This window comes from Nerophis ophidion, linkage group LG01 (genome assembly GCF_033978795.1).
Source record: "Nerophis ophidion isolate RoL-2023_Sa linkage group LG01, RoL_Noph_v1.0, whole genome shotgun sequence".
Taxonomy (NCBI): Eukaryota; Metazoa; Chordata; class Actinopteri; order Syngnathiformes; family Syngnathidae; genus Nerophis; species Nerophis ophidion.
This window is the reverse complement of record NC_084611.1, coordinates 77,104,486-77,119,105: the sequence shown is the minus strand read 5'-3', so window position 1 is coordinate 77,119,105 and position 14,620 is coordinate 77,104,486. Positions and strand designations below refer to the sequence as shown.

General features: G+C 41.4%; 1 protein-coding gene across 1 annotated transcript; it reads right to left on the bottom strand.

The window, feature by feature from the left end:
- Nucleotides 1-663: 663 nt before the first annotated feature.
- ccdc86 (coiled-coil domain containing 86) lies at nt 664-6,246 on the bottom strand. Its single transcript, XM_061912100.1, has 4 exons — nt 5,377-6,246; nt 3,602-3,731; nt 3,436-3,510; nt 664-1,012 (listed from the first exon to the last, which is right to left on the bottom strand). Exons 1-4 carry the CDS (start codon nt 6,147-6,149, stop codon nt 860-862), a joined length of 1,131 nt encoding a protein of 376 aa, XP_061768084.1. The 5' UTR covers nt 6,150-6,246; the 3' UTR covers nt 664-859.
- Between the last annotated feature and the right edge of the window lie 8,374 nt (nt 6,247-14,620).

Sequence of the window (14,620 nt, the reverse complement as noted above, 5' to 3'; positions counted from 1 at the left end):
AATTCTAATTACACGTCATATTGAGCACACCCCCATGCCACAAAACGATATGTAAAAAAAACACTGAAATGCATCAGATTAAATTCAAGTTTAATTTTTAAATTAAAAAGTGAGAACAAAAATAATTGAGGCGTCTCCAAATAAAATTATGATCAGGGGCTCTATGTAGGAAGCATCACTTGGGGGTGTGGTGTGATGCCAGTGACCCCAGAAAACGTGCTTTATCAGTATCATGCTTATAAACCCGGCTGTGAAAAGGTGTGCACTACAAAACCTGCTCGTTCTAGCCATTCATCCTGAATTCATCAATTTGTTTCTATAGTTCTTGTTCTGTAGGTAAAGTGTTTGATACACCTGATGTAATGTTGCTGATTCATTTTAATTCGATTTTTAGTATCAAATGAAGTTGGTCAAAAATGTTTGTAATTTAAATAGGATGCATTTTATTTCATGCACTTTTAAGGCTTCTGTGAAAGACTAAAAACAAATGTGAATAGGGATGCAGTCTTATGCAGAGGTGTACTTATAACCATTTTGATATACAAATCATACTATTTGTAGGCGTGGCGGAGGGAATGTTTTCTTCTCTTAACAAATAATGAATCAGGATCTCATTCATTATCTGTACTTGCTATTTCAATATCATAAAAAAATATACATATATTTATTTGTCATTACTTTAATAGAAGGTCATTCATTTTAAGGTACAGCAACAGTTTTAGGAATGAGATTTGTGTAGGGGTGCACAAAACAATCCAAATCCCCATTCTTAATAGATGAATATTTTCCAAAATATGTTTGGAAAAAAAAATAAAAGTTTTTCAATAATAATGAATTTTGGGTGTGTGTACGTCAGTCTTCAGGTCGACTCTTCCGTCTTGTTTTTCTTTGCCGGTTTGCTTTTGACCTTTTGCTTGTCTTTGTTGTTCTCCATTAGAGAGAGCGTGTCTCGCTTCTCGATCTTCCTCAGGTGCTTCTTCTTCATCCGCTTGATCTTCGCCGTGTTCCGTATCTGAAAACACAAAATTATGTTAAATGCCATTTGGAAAAAAAATAAAAGTTTGTCATTGCGACTTAGTAGGAAGTTTGGTGGCTCCTATAATTATAATAATAATAATTAAAGCTGCAAGCAGCGATGGACGGGACCGACTTTTGCTGGTGTTTCCTGCCTTTACTCATTCAACATATCTTTACCTTCACGTTACCTACCTTCCCTGCATCCTGGGGTCACACTGGTGCTTCTTTCTGTCACCCATGTTTGAAAAAAGGTGACGGGTTTTTACAAAACTTTTGTTTTGAAGGGGTAATTGCCAACTTCCTGCTGATTTTTCGAGAAGGATGTCTATTAAAATGTAGGTATAAGTGAGACCTACATAGAGGTTTTTGTTTCATGTCTCTCCGCCATTCCTACCGAAAGTTACAAGCAGTTTTGTCTGTTTTCTTCCTAGGAGCAGGAGCGCAATTTTGAGTTTTTTTTATTAGATCGTAATTTTTGCCAGTCCTAATGTGTGTGTCCAGTTTGGTGAGTTTTGAAGCATTTTTAGGGGGTCAAATTACAGCTCAAAGAGGCAAAAATTACATTTTTTAGGAAAATTTGGTTTTGAAGGGGTTTTTGCCAACTTCCTGTTGATTTTTGCTGAAGGAAGTCATTTTATGAAATCTAGGTATAAGTCAGACCTACATAGATGTTTTTGGTTTATGTCTCAAGGAGCAGTTTTGTCGGTGTTTTTTTCCTAGGGGGCTCTAGAGCGCAATTTTTTTTTTTTTTTTTTTTTTAATTAGATGGCAATGTTCGCCAGTCCTGATGTGTGTGTAAAATTTGGTGAGTTTTGAAGCATGTTAAGGGGGTCAAATTACAGCTCGAAGAGGCGTCGGAATAATAATAAAGAATGAAGAATAATAAAACCTTACAGATACAATAGGGTCCTCTGTCCCAATGGGACATTCGGTCCCTAATAATCCTAACATGATGATTAAATAAAACTTACTTACCTCTCTCAGGTTCAAATATTAGTACCAGCTGTAACTCTGCAGACTAATTATCATCTTAAATGACTCATTTAAATTTTACACTGCATTGCTCTTGTTACATTTGAATATTTCTTATACTGTAAAGTGATTGAATGTCTTCAAATAAAACTATTGAATAGTTTGTTCAATTAATTGAGTTATTGGATAAAACACTTAAAAGCCTCAATGTGTATTTTAGGAATAATAGTTTAAATAGACCACAATTTTTCTGTTTTAACCTTCCTTTTTCGCCAATAAATACGCGTCAACACTGAAATTGTGTTTTGAACGTACCTGCATGTGTGTTAATGGAAATAAAAAAATAATTATGAAACCGCATTTTTACCTTTTGTGCATCAATAAAAAAATTAACAAAAAAAAAATCATATAATTGGACTTTTAACATTTTTCCACTCTTGAAAAAAAAAAATCATGAAATTACACTTTTAACATTTGTGCATTAATAAAAATAAATCATGAAATTGTACTTAACAATTGTCCATTAATAAAAAAATACAATAAACAAAAAAATAAATTGCATTTAATGTTTGTGCATTATTAAAAATAAAAAATAAATCAAGAAATTGCACTTTTGACATTTGTGCATTAATAAAAATCATGACATTGCACTTAACTGTTATGCATTAATAAAGAAAATCATGACATTGCACTTTATTATGCATCAATAAAAATTAAAAAAGTTAAATCATAAAATTGCACTTAACAATTATGCATCAATAAAACAACCATGAAATTGCACTTAACATTTGTGCATTAATAAATGAAATAAAAAATCATGAAATTGCACTTAAAAGTTGTAAAACCAAATTTTGAAAAATTAAAATCTCTGCTGTTGGCCTTCACACAGATCTCGGTACCTCACACTACTACTTATGTTCGCTCTGATGCAGCAGCCGTGTGGAAACTATGTCCACATATTTAAAGTTTCTGGGCGCTACATGCGGTCTAGATTCCCTACATTTTTTTTCATTACTCATTAAACAACTAATCAAAGCAACAAAATATAAACTAAAGCATTTTTCAAAATCTTTCAATCATTTCAGCCTTGAATAAAGAAATAAATTACACGTTTACATGTAATTTTATTCATATTATATTATTTTTTTATTTTATTTGATATTTATTAAATTATAAACATTTTAGGAATTTATTTAAAATATTCTCATCCAATTCATTTTTTTTTTAATCACAAGAACAATTTATAGGGTTAAATTATTTGTACCTTATTCTGCACTGTAACCTTTTTTAAAATGTGTTTTAATTTCCATGAAACTCATTAATAAAAGGCATTTAAAAATGAAAGGTAAATAACACTGTACATGGTAATATGATACCAACTATACTGTAATATTTTCTGCTTATTTTGCCAAACAACGTCTGCATCTGAGGGCCACGCTCACGTACCACTTGCACGATCTCCGCTTTGCGCTCGTTCTCCTCGCGTCGTTTCAAGTTGTCCTCTCTGCGTTTCCTCTTGTCCTGCGTAGACACACGGACATGTTCACATGAGTCCATGCAGGGTGAGAGGGCTTCTCAATCATGAGCCAACAGTTGCATTCAAATGTTTCACCTCTTTCTGTTTGGCTTTCTGCTCTTTCAGCTGCAAAGAATATTGCTGCACCAGCTGCTTCTCTCGCTTGGCCGCCATCTTTTTCTCCCAGGACGAACACAGTGACGAGTCTCTGACCACCGCTGAGAACCTGCAAACACCCAGAAACATATTAGTCGACATCAACTTTTTATTCATTATTCGTCTGTTTATTTACTCAAAATGAGTGAGAACTTGGTCTTTGTTTGAGAAGTAGAAAGTGTCCAAAGCAGTGGTTCTAACCGGGCACCACCTCAGAAAGCACCTGGGTTTCCAAGTACCACCATAATGAGCCTTTTTTTTTTAACCTTTTTTTTCTTTTCTAGTCCTTCACTCTCACTATCCTCATCCACAAATGTTTCATCTTCGCTCAAATTAATGTGGAAATCGTCGCTTTCTTGGTCTGAATCGCTCTAGCTGCTGGTGGCTATGATTGTAAACAATGTGAGGATGTGAGGAGCTCTACAACCCGTGACGTCACGCGCACATTGTCTGCTACTTCCGGTAAAGGCATGGCTTTTTTATCAGCAACCAAAAGTTGCGAACTTTATCGTCGATGTTCTCTACTAAATCCTTTCAGCAAAAATATGGCAATACCGCAAAATGATCAAGTATGACACATAGAATGGACCTGCTATCCCCGTTTGAATAAGAAAATCTCATTTCAGTAGGCCTTTAAAGGCCTACTGAAATGAGATTTTCTTTTTTGCGAATTTTACCGTGGATGAGGAGAACATCCACGATAAAGTTCGCAACTTTCGGTACTAAGAAAAATGCCCTGCCTCTACCGGAAGTCGCAGACGATCACGTCACATGTTTGATGGCCCCTCACATATTCACATTGATTTTAATGGGAGCCTCCAACAAAAAGTGCTTTTTCGGACCGAGAAAACGACATTTTCCCCATTAATTTGAGCGAGGATGAAAGATTTGTGTTTCAGGATATTGATAGCGACGGAGAAAAAAAAAAAGTTAAAAAATAAACGCGATTGCATTGAGACGGATTCAGATGTTTTTAGACACATTTACAAGGTTAATTCTGGGAAATCCCTTATCTTTCTATTGTGTTGCTAGTGTTTTAGTGAGTTTAATATTACATGATAGTCGGAAGGGTGTCTCCACGGGTGTCTTGACGCGCAATGTCTCAGGGGAGTCGACGGCAGCTATGGACGGCACAAGCTCAGCTTTTCTCTGGTAAGAACTGACTTTTTAACCACAATTTTCTCACCGAAACCTGCTGGTTGACATGTGGTCGGGATCCATGTTCTCTTGACCGCGCTCTGATCCATAGGAAAGTTTCACCTCCAGGAATTTTAAACAAGGAATCACCGTGTGTTTGTGTGGCTAAAGGCTAAAGCTTCTCAATTCCATCTTTCTACTTTGACTTCTGCAATATTAATTGAACAAATTGCAAAAGATTCAGCAACACAGATGTCCAAAAAACTGTGCAATTATGCCGTTAAAGCAGACGACTTTTAGCTGTGTGTGTGTGCAGCGCTCATACTTCCTAAAAACCTGTGACGTCTTGCGTACACGTCATCATTACACTTTTCGAAGACGAACTCCCCGGGAAATTTAAAATTGTAATTTAGTAAACTAAAAAGGCCGTATTGGCATGTGTTGCAATGTTAATATTTCATCATTGCTATATAAACCATCAGACTGCGTGGTGGGTAGTAGTGGGTTTCAGTAGGCCTTTAATGTGTGAAGAAACACATTTATAAATTCCTGATTCACATAAATGTGTAAAACTTTACCTCTGTTTGTTACGATTCTTCCACACTCTTCCTGATTTGGGCTTCCCCAGAGGAATAACGACGGCTTTGGGCTTCTCGTTTGGCCCAAGACGAGGCTTCTTCTTGGGCTGAGATGTGGGGACCGATGCCCCTCTCCCCGCCGGTGAAGGCTTGGACACATGGCCGTCTGGTACGGCTTCTGTGCTTGGCGCCGCTGGGGTGGGTTCCACGCAGACTTCCATGGGCTTCTCCTCCACCAACTCCACTAACGTAGGTTCTACACATTCTATTGTGGGCTTGTCCTCGACTAACGTAGGTTTTACACATTCTATAGTGGGCTTGTCCTCAACTAACGTAGGTTTTACACATTCTATCGTGGGCTTATCCTCGACTAACGTAGGTTTTACACATTCTATAGTGGGCTTGTCTTCGACTAACGTAGGTTCTACACATTCTATAGTGGGCTTGTCCTCGACTAACGTAGGTTCTACACATTCTATCGTGGGCTTCTCCTCCATTGGCTCCACTAATGTAGGTTCTACACATTCTAGTATGGGCTTCTCCTTGGTTAGCTCCACTAATGTAGGTTCTACACATTCTATCGTGGGGTTCTGCTCATCCTCCGGTATGACAGACCTCCTGGTAGTCCTACGGCTGGAACTCTTCGCCGGAGTTTCGGAGGCATGACGCGTTGGTTGAGCACGGATAGCGCGGCCGCTGCGGGTCCGTCCGGTGATAGGCGGCGAGTCCGGCTTTTCCGTCGCTAAAGAAGTAGAACTTTGTTTTCTCGACATCTTTCCCCAACGCAGTAAACTTTTACCCACGTGTGTGCTCGCCGCTTGGCCCGGAAGACGCCAAGCACTTCCGTCTAGTGGCGGTTATTGTAAACAACTTGTGTTTTCGCTATCGCCACCACACGGTCGGAAGGATGAACTGCACAGGAACGCGACGCTATCTTTTGAGATTATAAAAAAATAATAATGAATTTAATTTCTTAGCGCCTTTCAGGAAACTCAAGTTCGCCTTCCATCCGTATGAAATAAAGTACAATTTAAATAAACAACACGATATAATAAAAATAGGGCAAAGGTATTTGGTGAGTTAGATGGAATAGGCAGACCGGATGACAACAAATTAAACTTTTAATTATCTTCCGAAAATAAATAAATCTATTCTTTAACAATTACTTGAATGTGTCTTTTATTAATGATAATTGGAATGAAGTACTATGTTATAAAGGATAGGATATACTTTTATGTATGCCATGATGGGTAAATTATTTTTATTTACCTTAAATTATTAAATCATTCAAATAATTACCTAATCAATGGTTTACTCATTTAATTCAAAATTATAATTAATTAGTTAATAACATTTCAGTAGTTATTTGAACATGTCACTATACACACTATACACATTGAGAGGAGCCAGATGAGGTGGTTCGGGCATCTGGTCAGGATGCCACCTGAACGCCTCCCTAGGGAGGTGTTTAGGGCACGTCCAGCTGGTAGGAGGCCACGGGGGAAGACCCAGGACACGTTGGGAAGACTATGTCTCCCGGCTGGCCTGGGAACGCCTCGGGATCCCCCGGGAAGAGCTAGACGATGTGGCTGGGGAGAGGGAAGTCTGGGCTTCCCTGCTTAGGCTGCTGCCCCCGCGACCCGACCTCGGATAAGCGGAAGATGATGGATGGATGGACTATACACAAAACACCGTTTCCATATGAGTTGGGAAATTATCCATCCATCTTCTTCCGCTTATCCGAGGTCGGATCGCGGGGGCAGCAGCCTAAGCAGGTAAGCCCAGACTTCTCTCTCCCCAGCCACTTCGTCCAGGTCTTCCCGGGGGATCCCGAGGCATTCCCAGGCCAGCTGGGAGACATAGTCTTACCAACGTGTCCTGGGTCTTCCCGGTAGCCTCCTACCGGTTGGACGTGCCCTAAACAATAAAACCAAGGCATAGATGTAAGCACAAGTCAACACTTGCAGGGCATTACTGCCTGACGCACCTCCGACGGTGCCATGTGGTGCAGGCTGCAGGGTCATCAGCCGGGAGCCACCCTTCACGGATGTTTCGCTCCTTCAATCCCGGAACATCTCTGGGTGGTGGAGCAGCGACAGGGACGTCTCCCTGCCGCCCCCTGCAGCCAGCTAAAGGATCCATACTGTACCCACATTCCAACCCCGGTGTTATTGCTGTTGTGTATATGGAAAGAGTCCTAAGGGACTATGCATGGCAGGGACGTCCATCTCACTGAGTCAAGCGTAGGCCTGACCGCATACCTTAACATGGGTCTCGGGGTGCTGCTATTCCAGCACCCCGAGACCCATGTTACTTCCTGTCTACACGCCTTGCTTTCCCCAGGCCTTGTCGTTTCTTCTGAGCCACAACCAGAAGCTCCCTTGTTCTGCCTCCTCTGCCAGGGCTTTGAGGGCCTTCTTTAGATTGGAGCCTTTGATCCCGAGGGACTTTAGAAGCCGCTGGGTGGACGCTCCTGTCAACTTCTACTGGATAGGTGAAGGGCCTCCATCCTGCTTGTGCGCACTCGCTGGCCAGCTCTGAATAATTGTCCGTCTTTCTTTCAAAGGCAGCCTCCATTCCCTCTTCCCATAATACCGTTAGTTCTACCATGATGACAGTTTTACTAGAGGTGGACCACAGAACAATGTCTGGGCGTAACAAGGTTGTTGTAATCTCTTGAGGGAACTTCAACTGACGATCTAGATCAGCCCTCATGTTCCACTCGCCGCCAGCTGACAGGAGGGACTGGATGCTCTTGCTGCTGCTGTGAGGCTGGCCACCTTGCTTGACAAACCTAATCGACCACTGTGCTGTTCCCGGAGTGGCCCTATTTGCTTCCACTCTGCATGCCTCCAGAATTTCAGCTAGCTTCCGCAGGACGCGGTCGTGCCGCCAACCATACCGGCCCTGCGACAAAGCCACCTTGCAGCCAGAAAGAATGTGATGCAAGCTTGGGTTCTGGGAGTCACAGAGCTGGCATGTCACCTCTGCCCCGTACCACACATGCAAGTTCCTGGGACTGGGGAGGGTATCATACGTGGCCCTGATGAGGAAACTTAGCCTCGCCTGGGGCATCTTCCACATATCTGCCAACGTAACAATTCTGTTGACAACGGCCTCCCAATTGGTCCATCTCCCTTGCTGCTGTTGGCCCACCGCCTTGATCATATAGCTCTCCTCTTCCATCTTGACCACTTCTGAGATCACCAGATCTTTTCTTACCTTCCTTGAGGCTTTGGACCACATCTTGGATGCTGTTCCCCACCCGAAGCCGGCTCTGCCAGACTGTATCTGTCCTACCATCTCCTGGTGTTTCAGTCGGACGATGGCCTGGTCTACTGTCTGCATAGCATTCCACTTACGCCCTGTACAGACTTGGGTCTTCGTGTTACGGACAGACGGATCAGGTCAGTCTCTGAGCTCGAACACGAGCCTCACCTTCTCCTGCTTGTAGCCCAAGCTGATGGATTTCAGTGGCAGCTTCAGAATGGCTCTTCCAAACAGTGTCGTGTTGGAAAGACTTCTGGGAAGGCCCAGCCATTTGCGGATGTAGTTATTGGCTTTTGAGTCCATTTTGAGGACTGTTGTGGAGGTGATGTCGCACAACTTCAAGGGCCACATCAGGCAATGGTATAAGGTGAACTGGTAACACCAGACCTTGAATTTCCCTGGAAGATAGCTTTGATCTATTTTGTTCAGGCCATCCTTCAGCTGAGAAGTGACGGAGGCAGCCATGTGCTTATCAGACATGTCAGCAGTGTAAAGCCTTCCGAGGCTCCGCACAGGTTGGTCGACCACGCGTGGGATTAATTCACCATCCACTGAGAATGAGATGTTGTCGTTCCTGGCTCCTTTCCGGAAGGGGAGGCTGCGGGACTTGGCAGGTTTTATTTTCATCTGTGCCCATGCTAGGAGCTCCCCAAGTCTTTTCAGGAGTCTGGAGGTACATGCAGCTGTTTGGAGGAGGGTGGTAACATCATCCATGTAGCTCCGCAGCGCCGGGAGTCGCTGGCCTGACTCAGATCTCACTCCTCGGACCATCTGTCTTCCACCAATAAGGATGATCTCGAAGGCTGTTGTGAACAGTATTGGAGAAATAGAGCAACCCATTGCTATTGCCTTCTCTAACTGGTGCCAACCAGTTGAGATCTCCTGAGTCGTGTAGCAGACTTCGAAGTTGTTAAAGTAGTTTACTACCAGACTTTGGATGCATGATGGAATGTGGAAAAAGTTGAGTGCAAAGCTGATGAGTTGATGTGGAACCGATCCATAGTCATTTGCCAGATCCAACCAAACCACATGCAGGTCCGCTTTGTTGCGCTTGGCTGACTGGATTTGCTCCCAGATCATGGCCGAGTGCTCCACGCAGCCAGGGAAGCCTAGAACGCCTGCCTTCTGACAACTGGTGTTGATGTAATTGTTTGCCAGAAGGTAGTTGGTCATCCGCTTCGCCACCACGGTGAAGAAAAGCTTCCCTTCCACATTTAGTAGGGCAATGCCTCTGAACTGGTCGATGTTACAGGAGTTGCTCTCCTTTGGGATAAAGGTTGTTATTACTCTGCCCCATGATGATGGTATGGACTGGGTTTTCCAGACAACGGCCATCAGCTTCCACAAAAGCTTCAGGAGTCCGGGACAGTTTTTGAAAACCTCGTAAGGTACCCCGTTCGGTCCGGGTGCCGAAGCAGTTCTTGCACGCTCAACCACTTGTTTAACCTCAGCCCATCTCGGGGGGGTGGCGTCAAACTGCGAGGAAGGCTCAGGTGGGCGAGGTACGTGCCCCGGTGATACAAGGGGGAGCTCCTTTTGGCTATCACTGAGCTGGACTGTGATGTGTTCCTCCAACTCCTTCTCACTGGTCTGGAGTGTCCCGTTCTTATTTTCCTCTAGCAGACTTCGAGCATGCATGAAGGGGTCCCGGAAGAAACTTGCCCTTGCTTTCTCCCTGCGGCTTCTGCGTTTCCTGATCCTTTCAGCTCTCCTCAGTTGTGAGGGTCTTGCTTTGATCTGGTCCCACAGGTTCTTCAGGCCGACTTTCTCCTGGTCATTGGCTTTCCTCCACTGCTTGCGTAAGAGGCGGCGTTCCTTTACGAGCTGGAGGATTTCCCTCTCCCGTCTCCCGTTCTGTTTGGGAACGATCTTCCTCTGTGGCATCAATCCAAATCGCTCTTTCCCTTCTTCGTAGATGATGTCTCCCATAATGTTTAGTTTGGAAGTTACACTGCCTCTTAGCACACTTTGGAGGGCATACATTTAAATCGAATCTGCTCCAAGAGTCTTTGTCGTTGGCTTTTGGCCACCTCACTTTAGCTTTCCGGATATGCTTCTCTGATGTGTGCCTTGTGGGTTCTGTACTTGGTGTTTCACTGTGCTGTGGGCTGTGCTGTTGTTGCTGCACCTCCTGCTGGGAAGGCTGGTCCTCCTCTCTCTCACCAGTTGCAATGGTGGGATCAATAGCTCAACCTGGCTAAGATTCCTCCTTGTCTGATCTGCTTCTGCAGTGCAAGCTTGCATCTGGTTGCGGCTACCGCCGCATTTTGCCTTTCCCTGGTGTATTCGCAGGCCCCGATAGGTTGTTTCCTATCAACACGATATAATAAAAATAGGCAAGGGTATTTGATGAGTTAGATGGAATAGGCAGACTGGATGACAACAAATTAAACTTTTAATTATTTTTCTAAAATAAATTAATACATCCTTTAACAAGTACTTGAATGTATCTTTTATTAATGATGATTGGAATGAAATACTATGTTATTAAGGATGGGATATACTTTAATGTATTCATTCATTCATATATTCATATATTGACAATTTTACAGACCGAAAGGGTATAGGCTGAAGTTGAGCATGCTATGATGGGGAAATTATTTTTATTTACCTTAAATTATTAAATCGTTCAAACAATTAATTAATCAATGGTTACTCATTTAATTCAAAATTATAATTAATTAGTTAATAACATTTCAGTAATTATTTGAACATGTCACTAACTATATAGAACAAGGGTGTCAAACGTGGGGCCCGGGGGCCGGATCAGGCCCGCGAACAGGTGTTGTCCGGCCCGCGGGATGAGTTCGCTAAGTATAAAAATTAACCTAAAATTTTTGAATGAAGCTGTTCTAAATGTGTCCACTGGATGTCGCAATGGCAATTCTTTGTATCTTTGTTGATGCTACATATGTACAAAATAAACCACACAATGTTAAGTACATCAGTCGAGGAAAATGATACAACTACATAAATAACAAACTCTAATTTGATTTTGATATAAGTCTTTTATCTCGATGGATTAAAAATCAAGATCAATGATATGACTGATGAACATTATCACATAATATATTCAGAAAATATAAATAACGACAAACAAAGATAGAATACTATTAAATGCAAAATGTAAGACTAAAAAACACAACAACATTATGATTTGTACAATTTCAGAAGGTGCTGGTTCTATTTTCAAACAAAGACAACAATCTGAAGGTGTCTTTATTTTTAAGTTATCGTACAGTGATTTTACCAGTACCGGCCCACTTAGGAGTAGATTTTTTCCCCATGTGGCCCCCGATCTAAAATTAGTTGGACACCCCTGATATAGAATATAAATTGATTGGCAACACTGAATTGGCCATAGAGTGTGAATGTTGTCTGTCTATCTGTGTTGGCCCTGTGATGAGGCGGGGACTTGTCCAGGGTGTACACCGCCTACCGCCCAAATACAGCTGAAATTGGCTCCGGCACCCCACCGCGACTAGGAACGGGACAAATGGTAGAAATGGATGGATGGATGGATAAATTAAAACATTCATGTGTTTTTAAATATATCATAAATGTATATTGTGTAAAAGTACATTTATTTTGTTTAATGGTTTAATTGTTTTAATAATTAATTAATTAATTATTTAATCATTTATATATAGTATATTGCCGGAAGGCAAAGCTCTCAATTTACCGGTCGATCTACGTTCCCACCCTCACCTATGGTCATGAGCTTTGGGTCATGACCGAAAGGATAAGATCACGGGTACAAGCGGCCGAAATGAGTTTCCTCCGCCGTGTGGCGGGTCTCTCCCTTAGAGATAGGGTGAGAAGCTCTGCCATCCGGGAGGAGCTCAACGTAAAGCCGCTGCTCCTCCACATCGAGAGGAGCCAGATGAGGTGGTTCGGGCATCTGGTCAGGATGCCACCCGAACGCCTCCCTAGGCAGGTGTTTAGGGCACGTCCAGCTGGTAGGAGGCCACGGGGAAGACCCAGGACACGTTGGGAAGACTATGTCTCCCGGCTGGCCTGGGAACGCCTCGGGATCCCCCGGGAAGAGCTAGACGAAGTGGCTGGAGATAGGGAAGTCTGGGCTTCCCTGCTTAGGCTGCTGCCCCCGCGACCCGACCTCGGATAAGCGGAAGATGATGGATGGATGGATGGATGGATGGATTTATATATACTACTGATTTCATTATGTCATGATTTCATGTTTGATTTATTTCATGGCCTTTCATGGATTTCAAAAACTCAGCCATCTAAGTCGGTAATGTTGAAATATTCAAATAATTATTTGCATTTTTAAATACTTTATTAAATTACTACATGACAAAATGTACGTTTGCACTCAATAAATTAATCACACTATTTGCAGCTGGGATAGGCTCCAGTCCCCCGTGACCTCTAAGGAGACAAGCAGTAAAAAAGTGGATGGATAAGTATTTAGAAAAGTTTGTATTTGATTCCATTTAAAATCACGTAATGACACACTTCATGAACTATTTTAAATATTTATTTGTTTAATGTTGTTACTCAATTTGGAACAAGATGAAAAAAATATCATAAGTAAGTAATTTCTGAACCTTTAAAGTAAACCTTTTGAAACATATTCATACCATACAGACTACAACACACATATACTTTAGTGGCTACTTATTCAAGTACACTTGAGCAATTTAATATCATGTATTTAATCTATTTTTCTTTAAAATAAAAAATAAAATCCCTAATGCAAACATCCAACATATTGTTGAATGAATCCCTCTCTTACAGCTAAATGTATTATTTTGGTAATGATATACTTGTACAGTTTTCATAGAACTTTACAGTTTTCATACAACTCTTCTGATTAGTCTCGTCTTAAGACCCACTTTTATTCTCTGGATTCAACACTACGTGAGTTGTGTGATCCTCTGTGTTTTTACATTTTTATTTCTATATATTGTTTTAATTCAGTTTATCCTTTAAAATCGTTTTTAATCATATGTATTTGTATATTTTTATATGGGTTTTATGTTTATTTATTTTATTTTTATTCAGTCATTGGTGGAGCTAAAGATAGTGTTTGAATCTTGTTTTTAATATGTTTGTGCAGCACTTTGGAAACATTTTTGTTGTTTGATTTGATTTGATTTTTATTAAGGATCCCCATTAGCTGGTTGCCACAACAACCCACTAGTCTTCCTGGGGTCCACAAACTCAATACAATTACAACATTACTCCTGTTTTAGCCTCCCTCCACTGGCTGCCTGTGTCTTTTAGAGTCCATTTTAAAATGATCTTACTCGTTTTTAAATCCTTACATGGTCTTGCCCCACCTTACCTCTCTGAGCTGCTCCACCTGTATGCCCCCACCCGGTCCCTCAGGTCAGCTGATCAGCTGGTCCTGGAGGTTCCCAAATCAAAGCGCAAGCTCAGAGCATTCTCTGTTGCGGGTCCCAAACTCTGGAACGATCTCCCTCTCCATGTGAGACAGGCCCCTTTTTTGGCTATTTTTAAGACTCTTCTTAAAACCCATTTTTATTCACTGGCTTTTAACCCAGCATGAGACTTTAAACTGTTTTTAACTTTTTTATCTGTTTTTAACTTTTTAACTACTTTTTATCCAACAAATTGTTCTTAGGGTCATTTGTATTTTCTATTTCAATGTGTTTTTTACTTCTGTTTCAAATGTTATTTTTCTAGTCTGTCCTTTGCCTTTATTTCTTTGTGGTGTACAGCCATTGGTTCTTCAAATATGGTTGTTTTTAAAGGGCTTTATAAAGCAAGTTGGTATGGTATGGTATGGTACAAGCATATAATTATAACTACGCAATACGTAAAAAAACAAAAGCATTAACAAGAAAACAAGCAAGCAATTTACAGTCCCAGAATAATGATGACCATATAAATTTAACTACACAATACAAAACCAAACAATATCATCAACAAGCAAACTAATGTAAAAACTCAGATAAAATGTACTTTCCTTTTAAAAACATGTTTA